Genomic DNA, 17,826 nt, shown 5'->3' with positions numbered 1-17,826 from the left:
GTCCCTAAGATAGGGGTATGTGAGGCCTTAAAGTTGTGAAGTGCACAGAAATATTAAGACCAGTTTGGAGAAGATTAGAGCCAAGAGGCTTTTGGCTTGTAGTTAGGGTGACCAGATGTCCCGATTTTATAGGGATGGTCCCTATATTTGGGACTTTTTCTTACATAGGGTCCTATTATCCCCCACCCCATCCTGATTTTTCACACTTGCTATCTGGTCACCCTACTTGTAGTTCAGTGTACCTTCTCCTAAGGCTACAGGTTATTAGGGGGAAGGGTCTCCTTTTCCTCCGTTCGTATCCTGCAGTACAGGGGTCTGCCTGGGTTGCACACTTCTCCTCAAAGGCACTACTGAGCCGATATAACTTGTGCTGGTGGATAAGAGCCCCCAAGGCTCTGCTCAAACAGGACTGCTGGAAGTGTGTTAAGATCCATACTCACCCCCTAGCCTTCCCTGGAGTCCCTCCTCTGCTGGGGTGGGGGTGGGGAGTTCAGGAGGACTAAAGTAGGCCTCCCTAGAGTTCCCCCAGCTGCTGCTTTAAGTCCCTTTTCTGCTGCTGGAGTGACTGAGAATCTGGCCTTTATTGCAAATAGCATTACCCCAAATGAAAAAGGAGCTTGAAAAGAAAAGAAAAATTAGTAGCACACTTAGCTTTATTGAAATTGAACAAATAACTTTTTTAATAAATGCTTTTACAGCAAGTGTAAAATTTTTAATGATCTTGTTATGTTTTATCTTAGTTTCTTTTTCTGTGTAAGCAAAAATACCTTTTTTTATTTCAATTTTTATTTTTTTCTACTTTAAAACATGTAGCAAGGATTTGAACCACGTAGCTCTGGCACCAAAAGGTAACAGGTTATGAAAATCACAGTACAGTTTTAAAATTCTTAGGTTAGTCAATGATATTTAAAATGATCGCCACTTCGAGTAAAGATATAAATTAGAGGTCTGTAAACAAGTTGTGTTTACCTACAGAGCTATCAATTGCAGCTACAATGAGAGCAGTAATAGAAAGAAATAGAAAGTCAATGCTAAACTGAGCTACACCAGCCAGGAAACAAGTTCTTAATAAATAGTGTGGTACAGGGTAGCACAACAGGTAAAATACAGTTTGGCACCTCAAGTTGCATGTAAAAACAGCAGAAATGAAATGAAATAAGTGCACTCTCTTAGAACAAAAATAAAATGGGCAGTTTAACTGGTTTCTATGAGTGTCAGCTATCAAATAAATAGCACAATACACAAGTTTGACCCCAAAATTACAATTCTAATAAAGCAAGATAATATTAAAATGCACACCCACAAGGATATTAAAGTATAAATCATTTTTCCCTGTTAGTAGAAATAAGTTACAACGCACAAAAGGACTTCTTGGTGAACTGCTAACTACAGACATTTTAATGGAATGTAGCTCAGTAGACTTGTTTCAAATAGAAAGGCAGCATTATCCTGAATAAGTTTGGTCCTCTTATAACTCACTGTACTGTAGCCAGTACAGTCCCATAGTAGGTGTTTCAGATTGGTCGGTTGTTTTTATTTTTTTCAATATCTTAGTGACATTGTTGAGTAAAATTTGGCCCTGTTTAAGAGCGTCTGATCAATGCAGAATCTGGAAGAACAATACTGAGTGTACGTAAGGGGATCTGTATTGCATGGTCCCACGGCATCTTGTTTTTGCTGTCAATCACTTTTTTCCTATGCTTTTGCTTCCGTTCCATTTTTTTGTTTTATTCTCTTCAGTAGCATGGGTGAAAAAAAATCCTCAGTCCAAATGACAGAAAGACATTTCACTGTTTATTTACAAGCAAATCGCTTTGGCTACAAGGTCCCAGCACCCCCAGAGAGTTGCCTATTTCTTGTGAATATCCTCATGCCGTATAATTTTGTACGTAATCCAGTAAAAGATATTGAAAATGAGGAAGGCTAGTGGGAACGCAGCTCGGGATATTGTATCAATCCTTTTTGCACGGTCAACAAACTTCTTTCTGATGGACTCTGAATCCTTTGGTGGCGCCAGAGGGGGGTTTGGAGGAGTGGCCTTGACTGCGGTGCCGTCTTTGACCTGGAGACAGTGACCCATCCCATAACCACTGAAATTGAATCGACTGTCACGGGTAACATCATCTTCCTGGAGGATAAAGGACAGAAATAAGAGACAATCAATTGTCTGTGTAGAATACAATTAAGGTTGTAGCATCCAGGAGCACTGCAAAGTTCCTTAACAAACCAATGGACAAGCTTTTTGGTTCGAGTTAATATAACACTGCCTTACAAAATTCCACTGGCTCGCTCGCCTCAAGCTGTATAATATTCTTTGACAGGTGAGTAAATATCATGCCCTTTATCATCATCCTGATAACTAGGTGATGAAGACTTCGTGCCTGAGCTGGTAAATTTTCATGACCGTTTTGCCAAGCTGATAGAATAACAATGTTTGAGCTACAATTACTGGCAGCCGTCCATGAATGATTCAAAACCACCAAACAAGTGACTCCATTCTCCTGCATTCTACTCAGGATGAAATGCAAGCCCAGAAGCTGCCCTAGTTCCTAAATTTGATGTGGCTGAGGACCAAAAAAGTCAGGAAGAGCATAGAGAACCCACTTGCTGTGCTATTTATTTCAGTATTGTTGTTGTTATTAATGATTTATTATTATTATTTCACTTTTTTTGAGTGACAGACATTTCACTGTTGATTTTAAATAAACTCTCCTGAGGTTCACGAGTGCAGAGTGCTCTTTCATGTCTCTAACCCACAGCTTTCTGGTGGCAATACAGATCAAGGGATTGCAAAAAACAATGGGCCATAGCCACAGCTGGTGTGAAGCTTTATAACTCCACTGTCTCTTCTTCAGCTGAGGATCACCCATCTGTACCACCTGTATCATCAAGCTTGCTTTGCTTACCTTAGATCTGACATACTGCTGTGAGCAAATAACAATGCATCACAAGCCATGATAAAAGAAATAGGTTATACTGAGTGAGGATAAAAAAAAGTGAAGGCAACAAATAGTACCTTTGAGACCCAAGTACTTTGGTGTGAAGACTGCCATATACTATACTCACCAATAGGTGTATAATTGTATTAACACAGGGCTTGTTACCACTTGGGTCCTTTTCATCTCAAATCTTCAGCAGTGTGAAAGTGAAATGTTTTGCTCTCTTTTTGCGATTTGTTCATTTACAGTTTTCAGTCCTTCTGGGAAAAGCTAAAAAGGTAAAAGTTCTGCTCCTACTATTATTATAAAGAAGTAAAGTGCTTAAAAATGAGACTGCCAAGACATGAGTTCAGGGCACGGTGCTTCTCTTGCATTAGCTAATGACATTCCTAAACCCTGCTACAATGCAGGCAGAGGCACTGCCTGCAGTGCTCTCTGTGTCACTAGCCATTGTAGACAAAATACAAACGCAGGATGTGGAAGATGATTAAAGGACAGCAGTTGTGTTATCACATGTATTTATTTTAAATATATACATATATTCTGTAATTTGTGAGGGAGCTTTAGGAGGAAGAATAGCCTATCGGACTGAGCACAGGACTAGGAGACTCCAGAGTTCTAGCCCCAACTCAGCCACTACCTTGTTGTGTGTTGCTGGGCAAATCATTTCAATGCTCCAGGCCTGATTCTGATCTTCTGCTACTGTAAATCCAGGATAACACCCCTGGAGTCACTTCCAATTTATACCAGTGTAACTGAATGCAGATTCTAGCCCCTGTAACGGAAAAGGGGGATAATAAATACCTACCTCATGAATTGCGAGGAATAAGTTGTTATATGTGCAGGATATTAAAGATAGAAAATACTATACAGTAGGAATACAGTAGTATTAACTTTATTATTTTGTTTTTAAAAAGAGCTTTTCCAGTAACCTTTAAAAATACCAAAGAAATACATAGAAATGCAAGCAGCAAGATGTTCTTACAACAGGTGATAAACTGTTTTTTCTCTGTTGCATGATAAATTATTCTTGCCTAACAGCACAAAGAGCGGGGGAGGTATAGTTATTTTACTTATTGAAAATATACAATAGTAGTTTCTAGGTGCCTTGATGACATGCAAAATACAATCCATTATAATAAAACAATAGAGAAATAGCAACAGCTCCCAACAAACCAAGCCCTTCTGCAGGAAACATAACCCAACTTCACATCCTTCTATTCTCTATCCACCCCCAGCTCCCTCCATCTCACACACTTTAGCTCTTCCCAGAATGATGCCCTTTGCTGTGTTCCTTGAACATCAGCAGACTCAGGCTATATCAGACCAAGGGAGGAAGTGTATTCCAAATTTAAGGTGCCTTTCAGCTCAAGCTCCTCAATGTACTTGTAGCCCAGAAACAGAAAGCTCAGACCTGAGAAACTGGCTAACCGCAAACTTGCACCGTCTAACTACAGTGTGTTTTTAAATAGATTTAATTAAACCAGTTCAAGTGTGTGTGTAGATAAGGCCTCAGATAGTCATGCCCCACACTATTTATGGCTTTATAAATTAAAAATCTATGTGAAACTCCATCTAGAAGCCAACAAACATCCACTGCAGAAGAAAATGCGTCAGTGTCATGTGCTCACTTAACAAGTGAACTTGCTTCAACTGCTAAATGAATGCAAGATTAGTCTAGTACAGCACATTGCCGCTAGTCAGTCTAGATGTATTAAAGATGTGGGTTATGGAGAGAAGGGTCATAGCTGAGTGAAACAGTCCCAATCTTCTAGCCAGGCACAGACAGAAAAAAAACAGCCATTTTCACTGGTAATGGTCTAAGAAGACTCCCAAATTCCTCACTCGAGTAACAAATCTGTTGGCCCAGATCCTGAACTGTGGCCAAGAAACATTCAGAAACAGGATCCATGATATGGAAATACAATGTAACAGTCTCCCTGTAATATATTCTTCTTAATTTTATGTCCATTTATGGAAATGGGGGGGGGGTGTTGTTTAGTTTGTGTGGAGAGCTGTAACTTGCAGGGGGTTATCATAAATGAAAAAGAAATATGAGCAAGATTGAAGTGCTGTGTCCCTGAACTGTTCATTCCCAGACTTTCAGAAGAATTGTGCTATGAAAATTAAATATATTTTCTAGGTGCTAGGAAGATAACATTGAAACTGTAGCAAAGGAATCTATTTCCTAATGCAGTTATATTTTCTTATTGTGTCTTAGGTGCTGGCTCTAAACAATTTTTATAATGGAAAGAGAGAATACTAAGAAGTGGGAGATTTTTCTACACGTTTAGTATTATTTTTTCTTCTTCATGAATGGGATCAGCTTTTGTTCTACACAAGTGAATGTCTTTAATCCCATTGAATTAGATCTTGAACGGGGTAGGGGGTATTCATATAAGGGCACATTTCAGGAAAATTAACTCTCTTGCTTTCCTTTCCCCACCTCAGTGTAAAACACTGGTTTTGGATGAAAGGTGCTATGGATTGATTCCTCTAAGGCCTAGTCCTGCAGTCTCTGCATACTTAAAGCTCTGCCTGCAAGTCTGGGCTCTAGGTTAATTTGTGGAAGTTAAGAGATTGGGAAGACTTGTTAGATCATCCAGATCATTTCCCAGATGATTCAGGACTGTTAACTAGAATGTATTTTCTAGAGATGTCAGCTACAGTTATACTGTACAATGACAACAGTGAACTCAGATCGGTATTTTCAAAACTGAAATAAACCATTGCTTAGATAATTAAAAATAAATCAATGTTGTATTGAACTAGTTATGAGCTGCTGATCAGGTATTCTTGTAATCTATTGGCAGGCACTGATGTGGCTCACCATGAGATACTCCAGACACTGTAGTGGAAATTGGGGGCTGAGGGAGGGAGGTTACTCTTCAGTGGCTCTTTACCTTCCTTGCAGAGAAGAGAACCAAGTTGGTCTCTGGTAGGGAGAGGAGACTTTGGAGTCAGGGGTGTAGCCAGCTTGTGATTTTGGTATCTAACCAGTCTACCGGTACATTGGTAATACAGCTGGGTAGTGTGGCCCCTAAAGCAGTCTGGATACTCACTGCATCTGTGACTCTTCAACAGTTGACTAACATGAACAGTCCACCTCCTAGATGAAATAAAGGGAAAGACTTGACACTCATCTGTAGGAGGCGACACCATAGTGTAGGGCATAATTACTGTGCTTTCTACATGTACATTAAGCTTGATCAAATCCAGTGGGTTGCCTGGAGAATCAACTATCTGGGCTCCTCTGCGGTATGTGAATGATTCTGTCTGGGCAATACCTGTCTGGATGTTAGTCTCTCAGGACAATGGAGTTTGGAGACTTCATTCCCGCTGGGGCACCTGGCATTGGCCACTGTCAGAAGACCGGATACTGGGCTAGATGGACCTTTGGTCCAACCCAGTATGGCTGTTCTTATGATTTCATTACCAGGTTGGATAACAGTTCTGCCAGTCCATTTGTGAAGTACACAAAGTCGTCTGGTCAGCATTTCAGTGGGAATCTCACATTAGTCTGCCTCTGGATATACATAGCAGAAGAATTTATTCACATTATTTTGATTTGGGGGTTATTCCCCTTTCTGCACCAGATGGATACAGCATAACCACCTCACTTTCCTTGTCCTGCCTGGGTTTATGCAGGTCTGAGTAGACTCTAGCGTGGTTATTTTAAATGTATGTAATTAGTGCTGCATTTTAATTAAAATGTGAGACAATCATTAACAGGGCTGCCAAATTGTGACAAAAGGGAACGGGGAGTTTTATTAACGAAGTGACTTTGCAAGCAGGAACATCCTTCAATACAGAGATCCCAGCTGAGATGAAGCACGTAGGGGAAGAGAGGCAAATACCTGAAGAACCCCGGACAGAGAGACAGAGATCAGAGATGCACAGAGACTCAAGGGAAGTGGTGTGGTGGGAGCAAAGCTGATTTGGGCTTGATTCCACTCTGTTTAAGTTTAAAGCCGCACTAACTCCGCAGAAGTCAGTGTAGTTAGACCAATGTAAAACCAGGTCGGTTTCGATGAGGTCTCTGGGTCAGTGACGAACTCCAGAACCCTATCTGCCCACAAGGCAAACAAATACAATTTAACTTACAATTACCTTTGCTAAAACTGTAAATACATAGGAGAAACTTCCCTGACACAAGTCTGCCTGCCTTTCTCATTGATTTCTATGGGAAATGAATTTCTTACCAGCCTAATTGCTCTCAGTGAGTGGAAAATGGTTGCTTCAGTAGGATCCCATTTTTAAAGGGGCTTTAATCCTGCTCACCCTGTGCACCTGCTGCACGGCAGGCTCCAGGTACCACCCCCATGTATCCCTCACTGCTACAGTCTGGTAAGGGAAACACCTCCACCAGAGCCAACAATTGAGATCCTGAGGTTGACGACTGCACTGGGATTATTCCTTGACAGTAAATTCCCAAGTGCTTTCACCCAGCCCAGGTTTAAATGTTTCAGGCAATGTGGCTTCCACAACTTCCCTTGGGAAATTACTCTATCGTCTATGCTTCAGATAGAATCAATTTGAGGGACTTGTTTACAGCACTGTTGTTCTCTGACCTGTACAGCCCCATTCACGTGATACAGTGAAAAGGACAAAATGATGTAGCGTTGTAGTGTCTTAACTGACTCCTAGGACTTGGTTATAGTTCTAGCGTGGCTGGTAGCCCGACTGATCTCACTATTAGGAATCTTTTCCTAATTTTCAGCCTTGGTTTTCAATTTTCCCTCTTTTCAGTGAGACCGTACTTAGGGCTAGATTGTAAGAATACAATCTGCCCTAAGTAAGGGGCAGCACCTATCTCAGACTCACTGTGTGGTCACTAGGGAAGTAATGTCATCTGCAGCAGCGTTTTGCTAGACACTGATGACTTCCCTTTTTATGCTTGCTGGCTGGTGAAATGGGTGAGGGACGGTGGATTTAAGGCTTCATCCATGCCCTGCCTGCCCACCTACACCCCACTCATATGCACGGAAAGGAGAATGGCAACCCCACAGAGGGTTCCCCAACCTGAGCTGTGACCCACGATGTAGGTAGCCTATACAGGAAAGTAAGGGAGTACCTTATGCACCCGTACTCCCCTTGTAGGTGCATTGAGCAAGCAACAGTCTTCCCCAGCAAAGACGAAAGCCTGGCAGCTACCAACAGCAAAAGAAGGAATGATAAAAGAGGACCATCCATGCCAGGTTGGGGGGATGTGGGGAACAAACCGAATTCCCCTGCCATCTTTGAGTGTGCCCCATATCACTGCCACTTACTTTGGTCAAACATAACAAATATGTGCATATAATTCCTCCAGCTAAAGATTAGCCATGTGGAGAAGGAAAAGAACATGCCTTTTTCCTCCATTGATGGATGCTTTCCTTTAAACTATTTACTAAAACCACAGACATCCAGAGAGAGATTACCACAGCTTCCTCAGACAGACCTCATGCATTTAATTTATGCAAATGCTTCTCAAAACTAATTAAACATTTCAAATGATATTAATAATTTAAAATCCATAGCTAAAAATAGACAGGAATGTCTGCACGCTCTTAAAAGTATTCAAATGCAAGTTCCATTAGGCTTGCTTGGTTTTTTTGCAGCAAATAAAGACAATTGACAAATCAATGCCTTCTCCAATTATCAGTTTTAAGCACTGAGCTTCCCATAAATAAAGTGTTGGGTTTTCTCCATATCTTCCATACCACAGATTATCCTCCTTCCTGGCTTTGCATATCATTTATGTTCTGCTAGCCAAAATCTCAATCATCTGGATTTCACTGGCTGTTTTTACATGGCTCTGAAGTGAGATTGAGTGAAACAAAGTTGTTGCATCTTAAAAACATCCTGACAGCTTGATGCTATTAGAAATTTACTACCACAAATTCTCCATTGTCTTTTCATTTTGATTTGCTTTTCTAAAGGGATCATTCTATTAAAACCAATTCTTTTATTCATAGCAAATGAGACATCATAAGGTTAAAAATCAATAGGCACTCAAAGATACAGCAACTTGATCTGCTAACCTTTTACACAAGTGTTTTTTCATTGGGTAAGTGATAAATGCAAACTCCCACAAGGTCATTAATAATATGCATAGCATGGAAATGAAATAAGGTCCTGTGTAAAATTTGCCCATAATCATGTACACTCAGGGATCGCCAACCTTTGGCACGCGGCTCATCAGGGAAATCCGTTGGTGAGCTGGGATGGTTTGTTTACCTGCCGCGTCTGCAGGTTCGGCCGATCGCAGCTCCCACTGGCTGCGGTTCGCTGTTCCAGGCCAATGGGAGCTGCGGGAAGCGGCGGCCAGCACATCCCTCGGCCCACGCCGCTTCCCGCAGCCCCCATTGGCCTGGAACGGCGAACTGCAGCCAGTGGGAGCTGCAATCAGCCAAACCTGCGGACGCGGCAGGTAAACAAACCATCCCGGCTCACCAGCGGATTTCCCTGACAGGCCGCGTGCCAAAGGTTGGCGATCCCTGATTGTACACCAAGCCCTAGTTTGCTATATAACACGTGTTCTTGTAAAGTTGATAGTTTACCACATAGACTGCATTGCATGTATTTGTGTTTGGACATCTCTTTGCTATAATGGACTGCATCCCTTACTTGTTGTCTATGATATGATAGATTTGGAAGGAGTTTGGGGAATATTCAATGGGATAAAAATTAACTCATCTGTATAGTGGGCAAATGCCAGCCCACTTTATTACTTCCCAGTCCTGAGAACAGGAGCCTTTAATGGAAGCAAGGGAATTATGGAAATAGGAGACATTTTACATGCCACTACCAGTTCCCTCCTCCTAGCTGCCCCCTGCTTTGCCTCTTCTGGCTGTAGTTAAATCTCAGCGGTCCACTCTCTCCCTTTTGCTCCTTTTCCCATCACATCATCTGCCTACTAACCCTCAGCCCTGGCCAATGCCTGTTTTCTCTGCTCCCACTCCGATTCCACTGCCTCTGGAGAAAGTCTCAAGACCATGCAGATTTTCCCAAGGCTGGTTTGCTCATCCTTCATTTCCAAAGTGGTCCTGGCCAAACAGCATCGTGTTGCCATGGGCCTGGGAGCCAGTGACAATCACCTCCATTGTCTATTTGCCACATGCAACTCCCTTCACAAATCCTCTTCTCTTCCTGCCCCCTCCTTCCATTCCATACAAGATCTCGCTAGCTTTTCCAAAGAGAAGAGCAACAAGCTTTTCCATGATTTTTCTTTCCAGCCCCTTTCCTCTCCTCTCTAAGGCCATGACTAGACTGGGTGGGCATGCACTGATGTAGCTATGCCAATACTCTTCTCATTCTCCTCCAGGATTAATGCTCTCACATGCTGAATACTTCTAATCCCTCACCCTGCTCCTATGAGTCCATTCCCTCCTGCCTCTTAACCTGATTTAACCCCAACATCTCCCTCCTCCTCAATATATCTTTACTCTTTCGATCCTCCCTCTCGAAATAAAAGCATACAGGGGACTCTCCCATTCTCAGTAAAATGTCCTTGGATTCACCAGACTGTCCAGCTTCCACCAAATTTCTTTCCTTCCTTTATCTCTAACCTCTTTAAATATGTCATTTACAATTATTGCCTAAAATTCACTGATCTCTGCCAGTCCGTGTTCGGTCCCCTTCCCTCCACCAAAACCACTCCACAAAGGTCTCTAGTGATGTCTTCTTGGCCAAATCTCAAGGTCCCCACAGCATCCTCACTCTTGACCTGTCCACTGCGTCTTCAATTCTGTCCTCTCCCGGTTCTATTCCTAATGTTCTAACTGTTACTTCTTCATCTCTTTTGGTGGGTCCTTCTCTTTCATCCTTCCAGTATCAGTAGGAGTGCCACAGGGCTCTCTTCTCCCACCTTCATGATTTACACCCTTTCTCATCACTTCACTCAGTTTCAACAATCATCTCTATGCCGAAATCTATTTCTGTACCCCAAATTCATGTCTGTCCATCCAATCCTGCACCTCCTTTTCTCTTTCTTAACTTGCTCCTAAACAAACTCCTTATCTTCCCCCTCCAAATCCTCTCCATTATCACTTTTCTCTGTCACTGGGTCACTTAGGATGGAACAATGTAGCTGGAGCATTCTGGTGAATTTGACCTTTAGATATTTGTTAGCCCAATAACCTCACCTAGTGCCATCACATTCAACATTCGAGCTTCCTGTTGACTTCAGATTTCTGTATCCTCATCCTTTGGCAAAAGCTATTGCTCTCAGAGGAACATTTCTGAGGTCCAGTTGGACTCCTAAGAACACTAACATTTCCTAGCATAAAAAATGTTGGGTCACGGGCTGTTGATTGCCAAAACTGTTTTAGTGAAAATAATATAGACATGGCTAATAAGGTATATGAATTTCTCTCTCTTTAATTTCTCAGAATAACTAAACATGCTTGAATGCTTACAGTGATTTTAAGTAACTTAGAAATGTAGACTTTTAAATAAAAGTTGAATGGAAAAATAGTTAAATAGAAGAAAACACATTTGTTTTTGTAAATTCATATAGTTTCCCATATCTCAAAATAGTTCTAATTATGCAAGATATTTTGCAACAGCTGATGATTTATTTGAACTACATTTCACTAAATAGGACATTTCCAGATCCTGACACGAAAAACTGAAGTATAGTTAAATCATGTTTATCGACCCTTCCCTATCTTGGCTTGTTCTGATGGCTCAGAAACTTGCTGCATGATCTGCTTAGTGAATTTTGGAAAATGAATATTAAAAGTATTCAAACCCAGAATGTGGGATTTTGCTATTTTTCTAAGTTTGGAGCTTAACAAAAGGAGTTGCCAGTCATGCATATTAGGTGGTGCTCTATGCTACGCAAAACTCAATAACTTGCTAAATTATCCATAAGAGGAGAGATTAATGATTCAGCATATTGCTGGAACTGCAGTGCCATGCCCAGTAATAACAGGTACAGTAATGGCATCTGCCTTTTCTTATATGTTCTAAATTTATAACTGTGTGCATATTAGCATACACACCGCCTACAGCAACACATGCTTAATAGATAAACAATATTTGTTTAAGCTTTAGGTGTTTTCTAAAGATAAAGTTCAAACTGATGTGTTTTCAACTACTGTTGGTTCTATTCTTAGAGAAAGAAGTTTAGCACTCAATAACATCGATTGCATATATTCTTTTTATCCCTGAAGGAATGTCAGTGTCTTGAAATTGGATAGTTATGTCCCTAGGGTGCTTGTTTATTCAAATCTGGCTGGAATTTCAAGAAGATATAATTTTAAAAGGTAACGAGGTGATTTGCCTTCCATCTACAGTTTGTATACTAGTACTATTCTTCACACAGCCAATTGAAAACAAACTCATGATGTATCCAGAAGCCATTTTAACTGTACCAAAACCCCAAACAAACAGAACAGAAATCTTGATGTTAATAATTCAGTCTCCTGCTACAAAAAATTACTGCCTTATTGACTGGAACACTGTAAGCAAACAATCCTATAAAACACATTTTAGTGGCATGGCAGTGCCACTATAGTTAAGGTTGTGTCACGACTTCTGTTTTAAGGTCAACCTTTCCATGTCCTCTAAAATTGACATAGTTAGTCCAGATATTTGGTGTGCCTCAGGACAGTGTGGGGTCATGACCCACATAAGGTCATTTGAGCTAGGGGTGTGGAGATATAAGCCACGGGGAAAAAATAGGCATTTTTCAAAACGTTTCTAAGCGGGGGTTTTTTTTGTGTGCAGCACTAGGGCTCAAACTACTGCCGTGATGCAGGGCAAAGTGGTCTCAATCTGTCAAGTTTTACCCAAGTTGGTGCATGGAACTCACTAAAGCTTTGGGAGACCCAAGAAAAGGTACTTCTTTTTACAGTGCGCATGCGCCAATACAGAACAACGGCTAGAGGGGTTCATTCCTGCCTTTTTATATGCTTTAAAGCGTGATACAAGTGCTCTAAAATCCAAAAGGTTTAATCAGAGTGCTCTGAAATTTGGTGTGTCTCATGGGGAGGGAGTAGCAAATTTGGGGTAACTTGATCAATGTGTTACAGGCTCCACCTAAAACAGTAACTTTCTGCTGCCTTGTATAGTTAAGATGACAACTGGATGGATCAGGAACTCATTGAGATTGATGGCTGTGAACTCACCCTCCAATTAACATAACTAAGGATAAGATAATTACAAGCCCCCACCTCAGAAAAGGAGTTTTGGGCTGAGAGGATGGAGGTTGTGAGTCATGGGTGGCAGTTTTACTTAGGGGGAGAATGTAATCAAAGTCTTTTTGGGGGGAAAATAGACATATAAATGTTTCCTGGGAGGGGTGGTGTATTAAGGGGTGGGGGAATAAGGGGAGAGGGATTTGGGGCTGCAGCAAGGGGTGGGGGGCTACGGATATATGGGGATGGGAAGTAGGGGAGGGGAGGGAGGTTTGGGGCTCAGATGAGGGAGGTGTAGCACCCCCAGCTCTGCCAGTGCACCACAACCATGCAGCCCCAAATTCCCCCTGCCCCCAGTGCACCCCAACCCTCTGCACCCTAATCTTCCTGCACCCCACAGCTCTGCCAATGTACCCCAATCCATGCACAAACTCTGCACTCATCCACATCCATAGACTGTAGCTCTTTGTGGCAGGAAGTGTCTCTGTTATTAAACTGGTGCAGCAGCGCCACTACAGTTAAGGTTGTGTCACAACTTCTATTTAAAAGTCTACCTTTCTAAGTCATTTAAAATCAACATGTTTCGTTGGATTCCTTTGAAAATTCAGTGCATCTCAGAAGGATGCAGGGTAAGGTTAGTGACCCAAATTTGGGGTCCTTTGAGCTAGGGGTCGTGGATAGGTAAGCCGTTAAAAATAGCATTTTTTTTCAAAAAGTTTCTAAATTTTTTTTTTTTTTTTGTACAGAGCTGGAGATCAAACTATTAATGTGATGCAGGTCAAAATGGTCTCGGTATGACAAGCTTTATCCAAGGTAGTGCATGGCACCACTAAATCTTTGGGAGACCCAAATTGAGAACAGCATCTAAGCACATATTCCCTCCTTCTCTTACACAGATGTGTAGTCTGGAAGGATTGCAGTGTGCATGTAGCAATAAAGGAAAAAAAACATGAGAGGGTTTCTATAAAGCCACTTTATGCTTGCCTGGGTAGTTCAAAGGAATAAGAAAATGTATTCATGTCTTACCTGAAACTGCTTTCTTGGAGTAATAAGGTCCCCAGATCCAGGACAAAGGGCACTCTGCTCTATGCAGCCTCGGAGGAAGGCCAAACCTGTCAATCAGAGGCAGGGGAGTTGTGGCTCCACCTCTGAGAAACTGCCAATTGAGACACTTCCATAGCCTAGCACTCTATATGAGTAAGGAAAATTTAAGATTTGAGACAAAATAGAACAACCCTCCTGTAGAGCAAGGAATTCAATGAACAACAAACACTGAGTGCCAATTAATTATTCAATATTTTTTCCCAATTAACACCCCATACTGGGCAGGGGGATCTGTGGACCTCAATACTCCAAGAAAGGAAATTTTTCAGGTAAGACAGAAAAAAATGTCCTATTCTTATGTGTAATGAGGTCCATAGATCCATGACATTGAGATTTTCATAGAAGTGCCCACTTGGGGGATGCGGGGGGTGGGCAACAACATTCAGTTATGTACAGATGTGAAAGAGGATCACCTTTTCCTAATAGTTACTGGGATCCCACAGTAAAGAAGATCTCTCTTCTGAAGGCAGCATCAGAGGGCTGGATGTTCAGCTTGTAGAATTTTGAAGGTAGCATGAACAGTTGCTCAGGTGGCTGCTTTACTTGTATGAGGAATATGATCTTTCTGCCCAGGAATTTGCCATGGCTCTGAGGGAATGAGCTCTGACATTGGAAGATGGAGCTAGGCTTTTTGAGTTGTAAATTTCTGATATACGGTATCTTAGCCATCTGGAAATGGATGTTTTCAAAGACTGACACCGGATAATAGAGCACAAAGCTTTTGTCCTTCTGTCCTGAGCTGTGCAGTGAACAGATACATTGGGAGCTCTGCAGACATCCACAGTATGCCACAGTTTCTCCTTGAGTGGGTTGGAGCTGAACAGAAGGATGGAAGAACAATGTCCTGTGCTTTTATAGAGCCTGGAACTAATCTTTAGTATGAAGCCAGGGTCAATTCTGAGGACTACTTTAGCTTTATGGAATATGCAGTGTGGAAGTTCCAGGAAAAGAGCTCCTAACCCCAAACCCCTGTGAACAGACATGATTGTCATAAAACAAGCCATTTAATTATTAAAAAGTAACGACACCTTCATGAGTGGTTGACACGGAGGGTCTGTAATGGCACTGAGAACCAGGTAAGATTTCATAGAAGAACTTTATGTATGTCAGGAGGAGGTAGTAGAGATGCTGCTGCCATAAGAAAAATGTCGGACATCTGGGTCAGAAGAGATTCACTATATCTCTACTGCACAAAGGATGCAAGACAAAGCAGTAACTTGCTCTTTGCAAGTATGAACGGATAGAGTCCATTTTGAAGAAATTCAAGAGTCTATGGTACCAATGCAGATTTGGGGCGGGGGGGGTTGGGGGAGGACTTGAGACCCTTGTCTTGGCACCAAAGGTTAAAGCTCCATCAGACCCTTGCATACGCTCAGTTAGTAGATTTACTGGCTATCAGCTTTCTGCATAACCTTGTTGGTTTACGAGGCTCTGTTCAAGAACTAGGCAGCTAGGCTCAGACTGTCTGCAATTTGATGCATGGGATTAACTGGCCATTTTAATATCATATTCCTTCTTGATGGAAAGCAGATGGGAGGTCTTTGTACCCTGTCAAGGAGATCAGAAAGCCAAGATCTCCTTGGCCAAAATGGGGATGCCAGAATTACCAGTGCTGCTTCTCTGTAGTATTTTGGCGAGGAAAGGAAAGGGTGGGAAAGCATATGAATACCTTTTGGCCATCTTTGCAACAAGACATCTTTTGCCATGTCTCTGTGATCCCACCAGCAAAAGAATAACACTGAAACCTTGTCATTTAGGTAGGAGGTAAACAGAACTGTCACTGAGAGACTAAATTTCTTTACCAGGAGATGAAACACCTCTAGGTGTAGTTCCCATTCTGGATGATCTAACTTTTGCCTGCTAAGCCAGTCAGCTGTAACATTCAATTTTGCCTTGGATCTGGGAGCAAATTAACTGTGCATTGTCCTTTTCCCAAGTCATCAGGAGGTGAGCTTCTCTTTGAAGGACTGCAAACCTTGTTCCCTTTGTCTGTAGATGTATGATATGGCTGAGGTGTGGTTTGCCACGATTAGCACTTGAGGTAAGTCCAAATATGGGAGCAGAGTCTTGAGACCATATGGATTGCCCTGAGCTCTCACAAGTTTATGCTATGCTTGCTCTCTTGTTTGGACCAGATTGGACAGTCTTCCTTGGACAGTCCTTAACCTGTGTGAATGACCCTAGAATCCTCCTGGGTGAGATGCCTTTGCTGTTGGGTGGATAAAAGATAATTGAGAGAGGAATAAGAAAAATCTCTATAATGCCCTCATGTGAGCATTGACCCACTAAGAATATCTACCTGGGAGACCACAGATCCCAGCTGAGACAGAGGCATATGAAAGTGACTCACAAAACTCTGGCTCTGCAGCATCTTTATTGCTTCGGTGGCACAGGCTATGGCTGACACTGGATGAGACTTGGATAAGGAGGTCACCCAGGAAGGGATAAACATAGAACCCTTGTCTTCTGACAGCTGCTATTAACACTACCAGCACTTTCATAAACACTTGCATCATTGTAGCTAAACCAAAGGGCAAGGACCTGTATTGGTAATGCTGTGCTCCGAGAGCAAAACTGAGGAGGCATTTGTCAGACTATTGAATTGGGATCTGGAGAGAGGCATCCTTCACATCTACAGGGGTCATTCAGTCCCGTCCATTGATGGCAGCGAGTATGGATTTTAAGGTCACCATTTTGAAATTTTATTTTATTTATTAATTTTAATGATCTGTAGAGATATTTGATGTCGAGACGTGCTCTGTAGCCGTTCTGACATTTTTATATATATAAAAAACAAGGAACAATATAATATAAGACTTTTTTTTTCTCTGAAGAGACAGGATGGGTTCAATTGCTCCCATTTGGGGAGCTGCTCCGTGAATAACGGAGGTGGCTGTGAATGTGGGCTCCAGTGGCTGGTCGGAAGCTTCCCAGGCTCTTTGATTCTCTGAATCAATCTGCACTCCTACTGCATGGGGGATAAGAAGGAAGGAGCCTCCCCTGGCTGATCTCGAAGTGCTGCTGTTGCCTGTGCCAGGCCCCGCAGGATTTTGCTGCTGAGGTGTTGCCCGCGTTTCCTGGGGGCTCTCCTATGTGGGGAAGGAGGCTGCTGGAAATGCTGTCCCTGTCTGACCACTTGAGAGAGGCCGGGGCCTCCACAGAACAGGTACAGATCTCCCTGCAAGCATGTAATCAGCAGGGGAGGTGCAGGAGACCGTCTCTGGTGTTCCCTCTCATCATTCTCCATCATGCTGCAAGTCAGAGGACTGGGTCTTAGGACACCTGGGCTCAATTTATGGCTCTGCCACAGACTCTGAGTTTGAGCAGTCTCTTAATCTCGCAGGCCCAGATCCTCAAAGGTATGTAGGTGCCTAACTCCCATTGGTCATGTCAAAAGGAGTGAAATTTAAATTCCTGTGCATGCCCCTGGGAGTCACTTAGATACCACAGTGACGGGGACCAAGTAACTGGACAGATATTAAAATGAGAGGACATTGTGTATAGATCTAGAGCAGTTGCCCAGCTTACAGTGATGTAGTGTACCACCTACTGTATGAATTCCCTCCCCCCCCCCCCCCCCCCCCCCTTCCCTTTGCAAGTTTTCAAAGCACAGTTGCGGGTACAACAGGCAGATTTCAATTTGAAATTAAGTATAAGCC

General features: G+C 42.3%; 1 protein-coding gene across 2 annotated transcripts in view; it reads right to left on the bottom strand.

Moving 5' to 3' along the window:
• Nucleotides 1-1,849: 1,849 nt before the first annotated feature.
• LOC113406148 (glycine receptor subunit alpha-2) overlaps nt 1,850-17,826 on the bottom strand; it is a 162,624-nt gene continuing 146,647 nt past the window's right edge. For both annotated transcript variants that reach the window (XM_026649104.1, XM_026649107.1), the window contains exon 9: nt 1,850-2,128. In XM_026649104.1, coding sequence (XP_026504889.1) covers nt 1,850-2,128 — 279 coding nt within the window. The remainder of the gene's footprint in view (nt 2,129-17,826) is intronic.

This window comes from Terrapene carolina, unplaced genomic scaffold, assembly GCF_002925995.2.
Source record: "Terrapene carolina triunguis isolate 2854851 unplaced genomic scaffold, T_m_triunguis-2.0 Scaffold23, whole genome shotgun sequence".
In the NCBI taxonomy this organism is placed as follows: Eukaryota; Metazoa; Chordata; order Testudines; family Emydidae; genus Terrapene; species Terrapene triunguis.
Note: the sequence above shows the minus strand (reverse complement) of the source record. Positions and strands in the feature narration are given on the sequence as shown.